General features: G+C 38.9%; 1 protein-coding gene across 2 annotated transcripts in view; it reads right to left on the bottom strand.

Annotated features, from left to right (window-relative positions):
* Positions 1 to 5339: 5339 nt before the first annotated feature.
* The window catches only part of MYCBP2 (MYC binding protein 2), a gene marked incomplete at its 5' end in the record, with an annotated part of 273021 nt that continues 261465 nt past the window's right edge, over positions 5340 to 16895 (bottom strand). For both annotated transcript variants that reach the window (XM_082675380.1, XM_082675381.1), the window contains 9 exons: positions 5340 to 6135; positions 8041 to 8206; positions 8853 to 8960; positions 11504 to 11713; positions 12829 to 12936; positions 13757 to 13945; positions 14735 to 14838; positions 16119 to 16251; positions 16643 to 16771. In XM_082675380.1, coding sequence (XP_082531506.1) covers positions 6020 to 6135; positions 8041 to 8206; positions 8853 to 8960; positions 11504 to 11713; positions 12829 to 12936; positions 13757 to 13945; positions 14735 to 14838; positions 16119 to 16251; positions 16643 to 16771 — 1263 coding nt within the window. In that variant the 3' untranslated portion in view covers positions 5340 to 6019. The remainder of the gene's footprint in view (positions 6136 to 8040; positions 8207 to 8852; positions 8961 to 11503; positions 11714 to 12828; positions 12937 to 13756; positions 13946 to 14734; positions 14839 to 16118; positions 16252 to 16642; positions 16772 to 16895) is intronic.

Raw genomic sequence — 16895 nt, 5'->3', positions numbered from 1 at the left:
TTAATATTAAATATTTTATTTAACTCAGTATATCCAAAATATCACCAGTTCAATATGTAAGCAATTTAAAAAATTACTGAGATATCTTAAATACTTTGTCTTTTGATACCAAGTCTTTACAAAGCCTTGGGCTAGTTATTTAACCTCTGTGAGACTGGAATTGCCCCATCTGCAAAGGGAAAATAAGAGTTAATAGGTTTGTGGGAAGATGAAAATGTCATAATGCATGTGAAGCCCATTGTGTTTGTTTCTTATTACCTCAGACTTAGTGGCTTGAAATAACACAACTTTATTATTGCACAGTTCAGGGGGTCAGAAGTCCAAATGGGCTCCAGTCAAGGTGATGGCAGAGCTGCATTCCTTCTGGAGGCTCTGCGTGAAAATGTTTGTCTTTTCCAGCTTCTAGAGGCTGCCTGCATTCCCTGGTTGCTGGCCCCTTCCTCCGTCTTCAAAGCCAACAGTGTAGGGTCTTCAAGTCTCTCTCTCTGAGCTCTGCTTCTGTCACCACATCTCCTTCTGTGACTTTGACCTTCTTGCCTCCTGTTTCCCATGTTAGGACTCTTGTGAGCCCATCGGGCCCACCAGGTTAATCCAGGAAAATCTCCCCATCTCAAAGTCTGTACCCTTAATTACATCTGCAAAGTCCCTTTCACCATATAAGGTGACATAATTACACCCGCTGGGCATTAGGATGTGGCCATATTTGGGGGGCTGTTATTCTGCCTACCATACCCAGGCATTACACAGAGATCGGCCACTGTAAGCCCTCAACAAATGCTCTCTCTTATTTTTAGAAAACTTTGATTATAGTTCTTAATAACATTGTGTTACTTACATGGTTCTGTATTTGTGTTCTGTGGCCGTCTCATCCGTAGCACCTGGCCCAGTGCTGCATGTATTTACTAACTTGTACAGTTCACTTCTCAGGCAACTTCTGTGTGTAACTCATGGTTACTAAGCAAGTGGGAACACAGTTCCCATCCTTGTGAGCATGTACTGTCAAGTGGAAATAGAACAGGTGCTCAACTATTTATTAAATGAATTGATGAAGCAAAACAGCTTACTTCCACTTTGGAGGAACACACCAACACCTTAGTTTTCACCACACTCTCTCCCTGGAATGCCTTTTTCACTTGTGCCTCTCAAAACTTATCCGTCCTGCAAGACTGGGCTGAAATACCAGCTTTGTTCTTTTTGGGGAAATGGACATTGTAAGTCCTAACCGAACATGTTTCTTGTCCTGCTTTGTTAACTAACATATTGTGAAGTTGATGGCCTTCTCTCTAGAGACTATGTAAGACTGTGTAACCATAGTTTATGCAGTCACTTACTGGACGCTCTCCTCCAACCTCGGCTTTGATTTTGTTTCATAATTTTTCTTCACTGTAACTCCCTCCAGTACTTTTATAGCCTATGCATTTTTTTTCTTAGCTCCCTTATGTCGCTTGTGAAATGAAGCAGCCGTTAAGTCAGTCATTTAAAACTTATTATCCTGTTTCACTCAGCCAAGTCCTCTATGCCAAGATAAAGTTAGAAGTGCAAGAAATCTGTTGGGAGTGGTGCCTCTGAAAGAGCCAGGTGTGAGGGGGCAGGAGTGGGCGAGGGAGCGTTCAGACTGCCACGCAGGTTTGGCATCTACCCCAGGACAGGGGGAAGGAGTGCTGGGCAGGAAAAGGCTCTGACTGCAGCACAGCTCCAAGGAACCTCTCTCGGCTGGGCTAGCCCGCGTCCTGGTGTACAGATGGCCCACAAAGGAGCGCTTCTTTGGGCAGACATGGCCAGGCCCTGGTACCCTGCCATGCTCTGTCACTGGCCAGGGCTGCAGGGGAAGAGTGTGGCTTTGGATCAAGTGCCGTGGCGGATCCCCTAGGTGGGGCGGGTGCAGGCTGGCAGCTGACCCCTTGCCCACACCCGCCATGAAGAAGGTGGGCGCCGGGTCCCTCTGGATCTACCCTGCACAGTCCTTGAGGCAAAGCCTGTCTTGTTCCCTTGGCAATCTTGCCCATATTACTGGTGTCCAGTTTCCATTTCATGAGTTACATCTTTTCATAGGACCAGTTGGTAATGTAATAGTAATAGCATGATGGGGTAGGAAGAACTTGGGTTTGAGACACAGAAAGATCTGGATTCACATCGCAGGTTTTTTCCAGCCAAATCTGTATTAGATCAGCTGGCATCTAATGCAAGTTCTTTAACTTCTTTAAGCAGCTGAAATGAGATTAAAGTCATCTGCTGAAATGAGATTAATAACTGTTTTACCTACTGAGTTGTCTGCCTAGCAGCTCTTTTGGGGGAAGCAACAGAGTTGCTGGGAGGATTAAATAAAATGCTTATAATTCAGTGGCAGCTGTTGAGGAGGCGTTGAATAAATGTTCTTCTCTTCTTTACTCTTCACTTTCAAATAATGCTTTACGTGAGATAAAGCACTTTTGTAAATGCTTCCTCAACTGATTTAGATTAGGTATTATTATTTCCAAGAAGTTGTGACCGAAAGGAATTAGTGGCTGACTCAAGGTCACACAGCCAAAACCGAGGCAGAATCAGGGCTTGAACCCAAGTCCCCAGGCGTCTGTTTCAGCACCGTTTATGTACTGTTGGCAGTTTTCAGGAAAACAAGAGGCGGTGTTCCATCTGTCAGAAACACGTGTGGCTAGGTACTGGTGGAATTCAGTGACAAAGTGGCCAGGGAGAAATGTTGGGCTGAAAAAGAAGGTGAATAAGTAATTGTTATATATGAGAAGTTAACAGTGAACTGTGTATATTTTTCAAATATGCTTACTGATGGAGTAAGGAGGTTTTAGACCTAAACACACTGTCCAGAAAACTGCTTAAGAAAAATGGCTTTTTCCAGGCCTGAAAATATAACAGGAAAAGAGTTTGTTTCCAGATTCCCCGACACCTGCTCTCATGATTTTGCTTTCTGTTTCCTGCCTGGTGTCCTGCACAGCATTTGAAACCTTCGTGCACAGTATGCTTGAGCCAGAAGTATGCCAAAGCCATCTGCCTTCTGTGCTTTGTCAGAACGTATTTATCCATAAAATGCTTTTCTGGTTTTGAGATGCTTGGAATATGACTAAAAATAGCTTCCTCATAAACGAAGATAAGCTGGAGTCATTGTGAGAATGTGTTAGGACTTTGTTTTTATCCCTATTACCAGCGTATTAATTTGAGACGGCTCATGGCTGTCAAGCAACCTCCATAGTTTCCCTTTCTTTTTCCTTCCCATTTACACACTGCAGCTTACATTTCTCAAGTGTCCATGACGCCTCCGATCTGCATGGCATTCTCAAGGTTAGTTTCATTACTGTGGCCGATGAATTTAAGTCAGATATGTTCACAATGGCCTCATCACATCTGGTTTTCTGGGGTAAACCTACGAACTGCTTCTGTCTCTGACCTACTTTGTGTTTTTGGGAAACACTGAAAGCCAATCCTGAATCTGTGCCCTCAGTGTTCTCCCACAGGCTTGGGCATGAAACGAGATTACGAGATTACTGTGAAAGGCAGAGCTTTGCGAGCAGGTGCTGAGAGGTAGAAGTTGGGGCTGAGGGGTTGTCTGGGAGCAGTGTCGCCATCCCTTCCTGATGCCTGTTGCCCAACATCCTCATGGTAGAATGATCGTTTTGAAGAAAACAACTGTGTTGCCCTGAAGGTTCTGGAACCTCTTTTGAACATGGGTAGAGGATCCCAGCTAGCCCTTTGTCAGAAAATGTGTGTGTGTTCGGGGGGCGGGGGGGGAGGATATAAACACGCGAGTGCCTTTAGGACCCTTTTCTGTTTCTTCCCGAATCATAAATCCAAAGTATTCTGGAGGTTGAAATTGAACTAGCCCTGCCTGCAACCCTTTCAGCTTGACTTGGGACCACCCAGAAGTGCCCTCAGTAACAACAAATGACTCTCCTGGCTTTTGAATCCATTGGGCAGTTAAAAATTGCTTGTAATTCTGGGGCATTGTCACTAATAACGAAGGAAGTTTGCATAATGTCCTTCTCCTGAGAGATTTTAAAAGAAAAGTGTTATCATTACTTTTTCAGTGATCGTTCAGATGTATCTTATTTAGATGAAGAGGGACCTCTGTACTGTTTCAAAGTCCTTTCTTGCTCAGGAAGGCCCCGCGCCTGTACATACAGTGGATCCACAAATTATATCATGAAGAGATCAGTCTTTGTGATCTTCAGGTTTTTTTGTTTTTTTGCAGTAAGCTGTCCAACACAAGGAAAGTTGGACTATTCACACTGTTCTATCACATTCTAGAATTTTCTACACACATACCTTTTTCCTCCTGCCTTTCTCTACATCTCCACGCTTGAAATGCTACTTATTTTTCAAGGGGAAGCTTAAGGGGCCTCTTAGCTAACCGCCCCCCTCCCAACAACAATAACAAAAACAAAAAAAACACTAATAACCATCTTTCCTAAACCCTGAAGCATTTGGTGTGGACATTTTTATGCAATTTATTAGAAGATTCTGTAAATAGTTACCTGTGGTCAGGCTAGATCTTTTCTTTATATTTTAAGTTCCTTCAAGGCAAAGATTATTTTAAAATTCTCACAAATGCTTAACAAAGTCATTAAAATAATGGTTATTGGGGCTTCCCTGGTGGCGCAGTGGTTGAGAGTCCGCCTGCTGATGCAGGGGACACGGGTTCGTGCCCTGGTCCGGGAAGATCCCCCATGCCGCGGAGCGGCTGGGCTCGTGAGCCATGGCTGCTGAGCCTGCACGTCTGGAGCCTGTGCTCCGCAACGGGAGAGGCCACAACAGTGAGAGGCCCGCGTACCGAAAAAATAAATAAATAAATAATGGTTATTGACAAATGATCTATTTTCAACAGTGGGAATTTAGAACAAAACCGATCAGAACTTTTGATCAGTCTGCCTCATGAAATAAATATAATCTGATTTATGACTCATCATAAGTCAACAGTGCGTCAATTTCATGAGTTAACTGTAAAAAACATCTACTAAAACACACAGTCTATAATAGATAAAGAAAAGACGAGTGATTCTGTTGATTGTTATACACGTTGAAAAAGGAGCTGGTTAATAAGGTGGAGGTTGTTGAATTTCCTAAATATTTTCTTCTATCTTTCGCATATGTCTGTTTATGAATACCTATCTATCCATCTCTCCAGTGTTAAGATTCCAACATTGTACCTCATTACTACTCCTATTTTCCCTAACAAACAGTTTTGAAGGTTATGATTGTGCTATGTTAGTAAATTTCTTTCCAAGGAAAACTGGATGGAGTTTTAGACCTTAGGTATTTAAATTTTGTTTCTCAAGCCAACACCTTACACACTTGTTAGACTTTATCACTGTATAAAAATGTACAGTGGTTTATTGACATGTACATTCCAATATGTTTACAGCTGCAAGATAATGAGGCACACTCAGTATTGCACTTCATTAAAATTTCAGGCTCAAACTTAACCTAGAAGTTTAAATGAAACTGCATTTGTAATTTAGTAATTCTTATACAGGACAAACATTGATATGTTTATATACAGTGTGATACTTATTACATTTATATGCCGTCCTAACACTTTTTTTTTTTTTTAAATAACAGTCTAGGAAATAAACCAGAATATTCCTCTTTTTATCCCCACCCGTGATGCAATTGTACAGGATTACAAAAAGGCAGTATACAATAAACAATGATAATTTTTCTCTTTTGCTTGAAAGCCAGCATCATTCTTAGTCCATGGGCATGGCAATTCTTTGATATCAATTATCTATAAATGTCCAATGCGTCACAGGCCAATGACGATAATGGCCACATGCAAACACCTCACAAGTTTGATGTCTTGGTTCAAAAGAAGATAAACTGAAATAATAGGGAAACTTTCCATAGCAAGAATTATGTACATGGTATTTGGCATCCTTCTTGCACTGTGAATGGTTCATTTTCATGGATGTAAAAATGGTCCCGTCTTTATCCTGAGCAGAGTTTAAACTTCACCACATCCGCCTGGGGGGATGAAGGTAACTTTTCTCTCTGTAGACAAAGGAATCTGAGTGTTCTAAAAAGTGTGAGCATTTCTGCACACTCCACAACCCAGGGCAAACTCTTCTCCAGTGGGTGGATGCACAACATGGAGAGGACATTCAGTTCCTTCTAATTGTTTGCCTTTGGGACCTGTATAAATTTTGAAGGAGGCAAAAAACTATAATTAAAACACACACACACATACAAACCTAATGTAAATATTAATCACCTGTAAGTTACTTAGAGAAATAATGTGACTGTAGTTATGCAAATATAAAATTAAAAAATTATTTTCTTCTAACCACAAAAACAAAAACATTCACTATAAAAAATTCAACGTACCACATACATGCGGCAGGAAGGGATAGGGTCCCTATCCCGGGCCAGAAGGATTATCTCCTTCAGCTTCTTAATCTGGACTCTTGTCCTCATCCATACAACACCGCCCCCTTTTCGCTCCCTTCCTTCGCTGGCCTCCAGCTCACCACCCTCCTCCTGCTCGTCCTGGCTCACGCCTCTATTCTGGCCATCTTCCTAAACACTCTAGCCTCACGTTATTCTCATCTTGCTTCTTTAAAGCTTCTTGAAAAGTCCTAAAGTACTTCTACTGTAAAGGAAGTGGAGGAAGAATAGTATAACAAATTTTACTTGAGATGAGCAAATAGAAAAGAGTAGCCGTACTTAAAAAAAAAACCTATGCATCTTAGTATCCTTGTTTTTGAATAGATAATATACTTTACACGGTTTAAAAATCAAAATGTTAAAAAAAATTACATACAAAAAGAAGTCACCTTCCCCCCATTTTTATCCCATTTTTCCCTGTTTTCCCCAATAGTTAATCAGTTTTATTAGTTTCTTGTCAATCTCCCCAGTGGTTTTTTAAATGCATATGAGTATATATTCTCATTTCCCCCTTTCTTACAAAAGGTGGCATACTACACACACTGTTCAGTAACTTGATTTTTCATTTAACAGTATCTGCTATAGATCTTTCCATATTAGTACACAGAAACTCCATCCTCAGTCACCTTCCTTTTTAATAGTGTGTAGTACTGAGTGTTTAACCAACCTCTTACTGGATGCTTGCATTGTTTACAAACTTGTATTATTATAAACAATGATGCAATGAATAACCTTCATATCTGCTCTTTTTTATTTTTCTCACATATGTGGGTATATCCCCGGAAGTGGGATCGTTGAAGGGTAGGTATATTGGCAATTTTGAGAGGCACCACAGGGTTCTGCCATTTGCACTCTGGTAAGCAATGGATGAGACTGTGTGTTTCCCAGCTTTAACAACGTTGTACACTGTGGTGTATGTGCTCTTGCGTGTATTTCCACTCGTTTCAGATCTGTCTCTTCTGTGGTCACATTTACCTCCCCTTCCACTCTTCTCACTTCTGTTAAGCCTGGTATGCCACCCCACGGTGATCACCAGCCTCCTAACCTCTTCCAGTTTTCTGTCTCTTTTTGGTTTCATATTCACTTTTTCTCAGCCTGACCTCCATAGACAATCATCTCTCCTGTATTCTCAGTGGCTTCTTTAATTCCCTTGGCTTTCTGATGCTCACTATGCCGCCCATTCCCAGCCATTCTAGATCAAATCACTTGTCCATTTTATGGTGCTGGTTCCAGGCTTCTTAAAAAATATCATAGCTGCTCACAATAAAGGCAGATGTGTGACCAAAAAAAAAAAAAAAAAAAAAAAAATCACGAAATCCTTTTAAATGGTTCTATTATCAATTTATAATTTCAAACTTCTCAGGGCCCTTTAGTGCTGAGCAGCTATCCTTCTACTAATCCTTAGCTGACTTCCTTCTCAGTCCCCACACAATTGCTTCTTACAGCTTTGAGCCCCTCGTTCATGATGGTCATCTTACTTTTTACTCCACTCAGAAAGTCAGACGCTTACAAGGGCCGAGGAATTCCCTTTGTTTCTTTAGGATAGTTTGAACTGGGTTTCTGCCACTTGAAACAAAGTGTTCTCATGTGATCATTAAACAAAACGAGATACCATATACATTATAACCATATTTATGAATATTAAAAGCATACCTGCAGGACAGTGTGGTAGTTCTTCCTTAGGAATGCTAGTCATTCTCTGAAAATCATCATGACAAGCATTACAAAAATGTGTTGTTCCAAAACAGAAAAAGACTGCCACTGAACAGCAGTAGCGACATTTATATTCCAAAAAGTCTGTGCCATGTTTCGGACACATCTACAGCAAAAGAAAATAAATACAAGATTATGGCGAGTCTATTCCAACGATACCTAAGAAAACCATACACTTAACTCAGTGATTCATATTTTGAGAGTACACACAGCTCTCAAAACTGACTGAAAAACTGATGATACACACATTAAAATATTGAATAAATGTGTGGCTTGGCCCAAAAGGTTTGGACGAAGCCCCAAATTTAAATCCCAGCTCCATAATAACCAATATTATTTAATAAGCTAGCCATTTAATTTCCTTGTGAATGTTTCTTGGTCAGCCAAATTGAAAAATTAATAATATTTCTTCTATCTCTCAATCTCATAGATGTATTATTAAGATTTCACTGAAGACGGGAAAACCTCAAAGTGTGACTGCAGGTTTAAGAAAATGAAGTAAGTAAATTTATTACTTGTTGAAATATGGTGATTATCTTATGGGAGACAAAATTATAAAATGCAAATACCATCCAAAAGAAATAATATATACAAAATGATCTGGAAAATTATACACTGCCCTACAAACATCAGAAAGCACTGGGGAAAAAAACGTACTATACTATCCCCATCATATTCGTTATATTATTATTTTAAAAACACAGAAGCTTAACATTTCTAAACTGTCCTTTCTAATAAAACGTTCTGCCCACCTGAGCCCTGGACACATCAGAACAGGCACCGCAAATGAGCTCTCTGGGATCATAATCATCTCCCTGTCCAGCCTCAGCATCGCAACGAGCTTCACCACCGAAATATGCCTAAGGAGGGAATGCATTCAGATCACAGCAGGAAACAGAAAACTCTGCCATGGGAGGTTCAGTGTGGGTGCAATGGAAGTGAGATCGAGAGGTCTCAGGAAATACTATTGTCTATTGACATTCCCTTGTAATGCCAAGTGGATACCCATATTGCTGCCTGTAAGAAATAGATCAGGGTATGAAATAAAGCTACTTCAGTTCTGGAATGCATTCATACTTACAGTAGAAAGTTCAGACATTGTACTGTCAAAGCAAAATAACAAAAGAATGTATAATATTCCAAATAAATATCAAGAATAGGATATTAAGTAGTAAAGAGAAGCTATGATTTTCCAGGGCCAAGTTTGAATAGTTTTTCTCTTTTTGAAATATGAAATAACATATTCCCTTCTACTATTCTAAATAAATGCCTAAAATAAATATTAGTATAAAATTATAATCCTGAGGCTAATGGGAAAGAAAAAAAAATCAATTTTGATCATATAAAAATGTTTAAAAAGGAAAGGCAAATTTGGATATTCTGTTCAGGACATTGCTCATACTTACAGAGCTGCACTACATGTAGGAACTCAACAGTATCTAATACAGATACTTGAATATATGAAGTTATCATCATGGGTAATTCCTCTCTATTTGCTCTGGGCACAAAATAAATTAAACCAATTATAACTGGGGCATTCTGCATATATAACATGTCTCATAGACAAAAAAAACTATATCCATAATTGGGTATAAATAAGATGAGTCAATAGAAATCTACTATTTGTACTGGAAAAACAAGATGAAAGACAGGCTTCATTGATAAAGAGGCTATAAATGGTCATCCACCAGCTAAATCAGGTCTCAGAAGTATTTCATTTGTCCTGGGGGCCTATTCCAGCTGTTTTACTTTTCTAGATTCCCTGCGTGGCTTCCTGGACATCTGACTGTCATCTGTGTGGTAGTGCAGTATTCATTTATGAGGTTCAGTACATTAAACACACAGAAGAAATAGTATTTTATTATTTGTAACAATTCAAGTTTCACAAATGTACACCATTGGTCTTTCCTTGGGTGTGTGTATTTGTCTGCCTTTCTGGCTACCATCTATCTACTTAGCCTTCCATTCATTATCTGTATTTTCTTTCTGTTACTTCGGGAGACTATGCATCTTTCATATATTGATTCCTTCATTTATTCATTCTCCAATTAACTTAGTGTCTAATAAGTGCCAAGTACTAGAGATAGAGAACTTAAGAAACATAGTCTTCGTCCTCATGGAACTTATCAAGGGGGACAGAGACATGTGAACCAGTCACCGTTAATGCAGAATAATGAGCGCTTAGACGGACGTATGCGAGATGTCAAAATGGCGTGGCGGTGGTGGGGAGGTCGGGGCACGCTGCAGAGGAGGCGAAACTGGAGCCGAATCCGGAAGTGTGATTGCACAGATCTGGCCGTGCCTATGAGCGTGTTTGTGTGCGTGGGTGGCAAGTGAGAGTAAGATGCAGAGTAGGAGGCAGAGAAGAGCATTCCATGGACAGAAGAGCCTGGGCGATGGCGTGGAGGTGTGGGTGAGCGAGCCAACACGGCCCAGTTTGGGGCACTGCAAGTTGTTCCGTGTTCCGTTGCACGGGGCACAAGTGGTGGCATGCTGGGAGATGAGACTAGAGAGGTGGAGGGGCCACAGGATTAGAAGCTGAACAGTGACACGATCAGATCTGGGATCTAGAAATGTTCATGTGCTAGTGGAATTGTAAGTGTAAAGCACGGAATGGAGCGGTTAGGGGCTCCACACAAGAAGCCCAGTAAGAAGGCTACTAATAATTACCAAAGAAAATGATTAGGGTTGCTAAAGATATAATAATAGAAAGAAAAAAGAACTCAAGAGAGATCTGGAGATAGAATTGACTTTGTTCATTTGTTAATACAGACTGGAGATTGAGAGAGTCAGAAGTATCTGTGAGAAATCTAAATGTCTGGTAGACAGTTGGGTATTTGTATCCAAATCTCAAAAATTTTGGAGGGTCGGAACAATACAGGTGGTAGGCAAAGGCATGGGTATACAGGTCACCAAAGGTGAGGAGGTATGATCAGGCAAGAATGGAGGGCTGGGGAAACAAACATGTAAGGAGTAGATGAATAAAACGGAACTCTGTGAGGGGGGTAAAGACAAGTGACCAGAACGGAAGGAAGATACCAAAGAGAGTCTTGTCCTGGGAGCCAAGGAGGTAAGAATTTTAAGAAGGGAATGGTCAAAAGAGTTAAGCAAAAGAAGTTTATTCCAGAGCCAACTGGATTTGGAAAACAAGAGGGGATTGCTGATAGGAAACAGCTTGTGTAGTGAAACACCTCATGTTTGTTTTGGAAATAGTCTGTATATGTTAAAAAAAAAAGCGCCCCAAAACAAATTAAGGAAATAAATTCTACTTGAAGCACAGCACCAAACTTCCTCATTTTTAACTATAGACTTAAAACGTAAGGATAATTAGACATCACTATACTATTCAACTTCTTAATCACACAGGTAATCTTAATAATTCGTAGTATGATTAACAGCATACCTTTCTGCATTTGTAGCAGACATAATATGCATATCTATTCATGGCATAGCCAGCGGGGTCATTATAAAATCTCACACCAGGGGTTGTGATAGCTTCGCTCTTATGCAGACCTTCATATTCCAATCTCATTAGGGCTTTTCTTCTGACATCCTCATAGAGCTCTTTTATAGGATCAAGCAGGTCTTTTAACACAATATGATTTATTTTGTTCTGCAATTTTGAAAAATGAACATTCTTTAACAGAATCATTTATTTATTAATTCAACAAACACTTAGTATTCACCTAAGTGCCAAGCACTGCGCTAGGACAGGAGATAACCAAACATTTCCTAAATAAAATGCCATTTAAAAATAATCCTGTAAAGTCCTCACAAGCCTATAGTTTCCCAAGAGCAGGGAAAGTGGTGGCAAGTGGGGCACAGAACACGAAAATTCCATTTGATTAGCTTCATATTCCTGAGTATGACATATATCTCCTGCTGCCTTAGCTGTTCTGGGAATAAAGGGTTACCCTGCTGCCACAAATATCCCTCTGTGTGTGTTTTTGGTTCCTTGGGGGTGGGGCAGAATGTTAGATAATAGAAATGAACAAGTAGTATTTTCTATATCACTCTCATCCATCATTTCCTGAATGTGACTTTTCTTTGTGGCAACAAATGAGAAGGGAGAGAAAATCCTATCATCTTTTTGGATATTGCTCAGTCTAAGCAATGACTGTGCTAAGTCCATGTTATACCCTAAACACCAGTCTGGCAGTACATTCTTAAACAAAAGTTTTTTGTTAAACATCATTAGCTTGCCAAAATAACCTGCTGCTTTGGTTCCTATCTTTGCAGGGACGTGTCAAAATGTCAAGAATTTTCTCCTTATTTTACCTGAGCTCTAAAGAATCTGTCCTAATAGCACTTTAAAAAGTTCAGGTTTCACTCTTTCACGGCAGGTATCAGTACCTACAAGCACCACAGGCTCATTCTTCTTTTTGGTAGTCACCCACTGACAAGTCACATGGACTGAACTCTCAGCGGGTCTGAAAGCAGTGATGCGTGCCCTTCAATGCACGATGATATCTAAATGAATTTTCTGATGCAACAGTTTAATTTAATCAGCTTTTAATGGACAATTAATGTCTTGAAATGTAGTATAATAGAAAGATCTTATTCTCAGGTACTACCTGGGTGAAGAGAGCAGAAACTGATGGGGGCTGGTGGTAAAAAGTAGACTAAGAAGGACACTGAGAGATGCTGCCATGTTTATTTTGAAAGATGAAAGATGAAGACAAAGATGAAAATTAATAGAAAGCAGATAATTTCCGATTCTTTCCATACCTTGCAAATGGGACAAGATATAAATCCAAATGTTATCCTTGGACCAAGCCATCTGTTTTCCAAAACTCGTCGACAGCACTGTAAGTGGAATATGTGACTACAATCCAGCTTAAATAAAGAAAAGAGAAGGATATAAGCAAATGTAGTAACAATAAACACGAGTAACTGGCAGATTAGTCAATGTAAGGTGCTACTTAGGGCAGGTAAGAGAAAAATCTAGAAATTCAGTACACTGAAACTTTGGCACTTCTCTATTATTCATGTGACATTATGAACGAGATCTTCAGCTTCTCCCACATTTTTACCATTCATGTATTAACGCCACCTTATAGAGAGTAAGCTGGGCTAGGGAGAAATGTGAAATTATTCAATTTTGTATCTCACAGGAAGAAGAGGAAACTACTGATTTAAAGATTTAAAATTTATTTTTGAGAATATTTATTGTCTTGGAATCACAAGAACTGGAAATATAAACAAACAGCCAGTAAATGTTAAAAAAAACTTATTTAGCAAATTGTAACTTCTATAATATTACTAACATTATAGATATATGTATATATATTATATATAGAGGTATGTATCATGCATAGATCAATTACATAATGCTATAAAAGGCCATGCTGGATTCTGGAAATTAAGAAGAGAGAAGCTACTGGATAATCTAATTATTTTTTTTCTCCCTTATGAACATTTTATACTTTCAATTGATTATACAGGCTTACACAAATCACAGATTAAAGCTCACTGCACAAAATGGAGACAGAACATAAAGAGACAGCATTTGCTCTGTAATAAACTGGGGGATATTAGTGGGATATTTTCTCCCAATGGTGTAAGAAAGATTCAGTTGTTTGTTTATTTGACATGTATATTTATATTTCCTATTGAAAAATCTAGGCACACTTAACACGTTAAAAGCGGAGACAACCTGAATGGCCGGTGCTGCGGAGAGCGCTTCTGTGAAACAGATCATGCACATGTCGTCAGCATCCTGCTTCAGGGTTACGGCATTTTTATCACAGCCGTGTAGACAGGGCAGACAGCGCTCTTCGTTTTTAACACCTCCGCATGGATGGCCACAAGGATGCGTCTTGCTACAGGCTATCTTAGCATATTCCTGTTAAAGATGAATTACAACGGCACAGAAAATATCAAAAAAGGCACACATCCTGGTAATTACATCCATTATATTAATTTTCCAAGGTACTTTCCCCCGGGAAATAGATATAAGGCTAAGTAACCATAAAGTAGTTATTTTTATTCTTTGTTTGCATATAACTTAGGATTATTAACAAAGTCTAATGTGATTTAAAAAAATTTCACTCCACATTAAAGGGAATGCTGATTAAAAAGTGAGCTGCAATTTTAATCTATTTGTTATCATGCATAGCCATGAAGCAAAAAAAATTCCTGACATATAATCATCCAATCACCACCTACCTCTCACCAAAATGGGGATTAAAAAAAATACAGGTACCCTTCACTATCTGGACACTGTCCAAATTCTTGTTAACTAAATTGAGGAATCAAAAATATTTGGATAGCATGGAATGTGTACAGATGTTCATGCATAAACAACTTTAAGGAAACAAGTGAATAAAAAATGTGTAACAAGCAAAGGAAAGGCAGCCCACAGATTTTTATCTGCTTCTAGCACAGAAGTAAATGTTAAATATATATGATGGTGGTAGTTGGGAAACACACACAAGAGACTGATTTGGGTTTGAGAGCTTTAACTGATCCATTCTCCAGCTTTGATAAAGCATTTAACTCTTGACATGGGTAATACACTAATGTAGAAAACAAAAGTGATGCTGAGCTCAGAGTCCTATTTATATGAAGTGAAGGTGTCATGAGGGAACACGTGCTACTCCTTACATGATGGCCTAACTAACTATACACGCACCTGGCAATCTGCATCAGAACAAACACTGCCAACAGCAGACAACTCTGTTCCACTCCTGGAACCACAGAAACGGCATGCTTCCGAGCTACTTGTGGTGGGTTTACCTAGGTTCAGGCAGAAAAGGAAAGTCCTCCTTAAGTATATGCTTTCTACATATTTTAATATAACTAACGGAAGAAAACAAATCAAGCAAGCAGGGATATGTACCAGGTGCTATCACTGAGAAATCAGCCCGGCAGTCTTGCAGCTGAAGGGTTGTAAGCTGCCCTAAGTAGAAAGTAAATAATCACACACAAAAAAGGATAAGAGACTAAAGAGCTGCCTGAAGCCAAATAAATTATTAACTGATTTATTTATACTTCTTCAGTACACAGAAACCGACTAGGCTTCTAGTCAAGACAGCAGGTCGAGCAGCTATGGTAAGCCCCCTCATTACAAAAGCACAATGCCAGACAAAATATAACAACAAAAATTAAATAAAGATACATAGAAGAAAGGGAAATCATTAGGTACCTTTCCCAATGACAACATTACAAGGTATGGGAGAAAACCTATCAGCAGAGAATATGAAACGTGAATAACAGAAGAATTCCCACCCAGGGAACTAAAGATAATAGAAACATTTGAAAAGGAATTTAAATATGTTTGAAATAGTTAAAGGAGGAATGGAATCAATAAAACAAAGAACAAAAGGAAAAAGAACAAGATTTGAAAAACACAGACCAAGCTCATTTTAAAACACAGGTACAAAATTCTAAATATGATAAGTGAACTTAGCAATATTTACAGAAAATGTTTTTTAAAAAGGATAGTTTAGGTCATAAATACAATGATGGTTCAAACACTAGAATATTCATTAATGTAATATGGTATGGAGGGAAAATAGGAGAAAAAAAAATCAGCTGTGAGAAAAGAAAAGACCATGCTCTTGCAGCATGAAAAGTTATTCATATTTAAATTTGTCAGATTTACATCTAACACCAAAATCAGAAATTTGTGTCAGATAAACGGCAGACTACAGAGGTGCTGAAAATAGAGAATCTGTAAGATTCAATGCACCTTTAAGCTGGGAATACACCAGGCTTTAGAAAAAAAATCAAAATGAAAAATGCATATTTTGGAGATAAAATGACTTGCCCAAGGTCACACAGCTAGTTCATGGCAAACCAACTTTCCCGACTTTTAATCTAATGTTCTACAATAGAACACTGAATACTGTCTAGTAAATATAAAAATACAGTGATCAATGATCTCATCATCACTTAATAGAAAACACTCAAAATTATTCACATTAAATAATTAAATTAAACATCTAGTTTAATCGTAATCAGTAGGGATGGTTCAATCTATTTGTCAGGCATGGTTCACTCTTAAATCCTTTTACCTGTGTGTTCTCGGAATTCCACCATTGCCTTCATGGTTTTGGAATCTGCTAGTGCCATCAACCAAAACAATTTGGTTCTACCACAGCCTTCATGAAGGTCAACCTTTATAGCTTCTTCTTCTTCTTTGAAGACCTATTGTATCATTAAAGAAAAGGGGAAAATATATCACTCTGAAAGAAGTATGAATTTTAATTATTCAATAATGAAAACGGCTTTTATTTATTAAGCAGTCTAAGAAATTCCAGATATTTCTAGTCTTCTCTTTAATCTTCACAACAGCCCCATTTTTATAAATGTGGAAACCAAGTCTCAGAGGTTAAACAACATGCTTGATTTACACAGCTGGTAAATGAGACAGCTGGGAACTCCAGCTGGAGGAGTGGAGCTGGAACTCCACCCTTGGTCTTTGATTCCAAGGTTCATTTTTCTCCCATTACGCCAAGTCTCCTTCCCACATTTATTTCTTACTGGATATATTTTATGTTACAGATACTATTCTGCATGTAAATGCAGAAATTTTCACCTGTCTTTGATGAGTTTTGGTTCGCCGATGAAGATGAAGGAATCTGTCACAGTCAGTACATAAGTTTCCACATACGTTGCACAAAATGATTGCTGCAGTTTCACCGTCATCATGGTTATCACACATAGGCTAGAACAGGACATTTCCATACGTTACAAAAGGTTAACAAGAAAGTCTTAAATACTCATACAAATTTAATGTGATTTATTTACAACAGGAACAGACTGTTACTCTGAACTCAAATAAGAATTTA

This window comes from Grampus griseus (genome assembly GCF_964374135.1).
Source record: "Grampus griseus genome assembly, chromosome: 18".
NCBI classification, from domain to species: Eukaryota; Metazoa; Chordata; class Mammalia; order Artiodactyla; family Delphinidae; genus Grampus; species Grampus griseus.
Note: the sequence above shows the minus strand (reverse complement) of the source record. Positions and strands in the feature narration are given on the sequence as shown.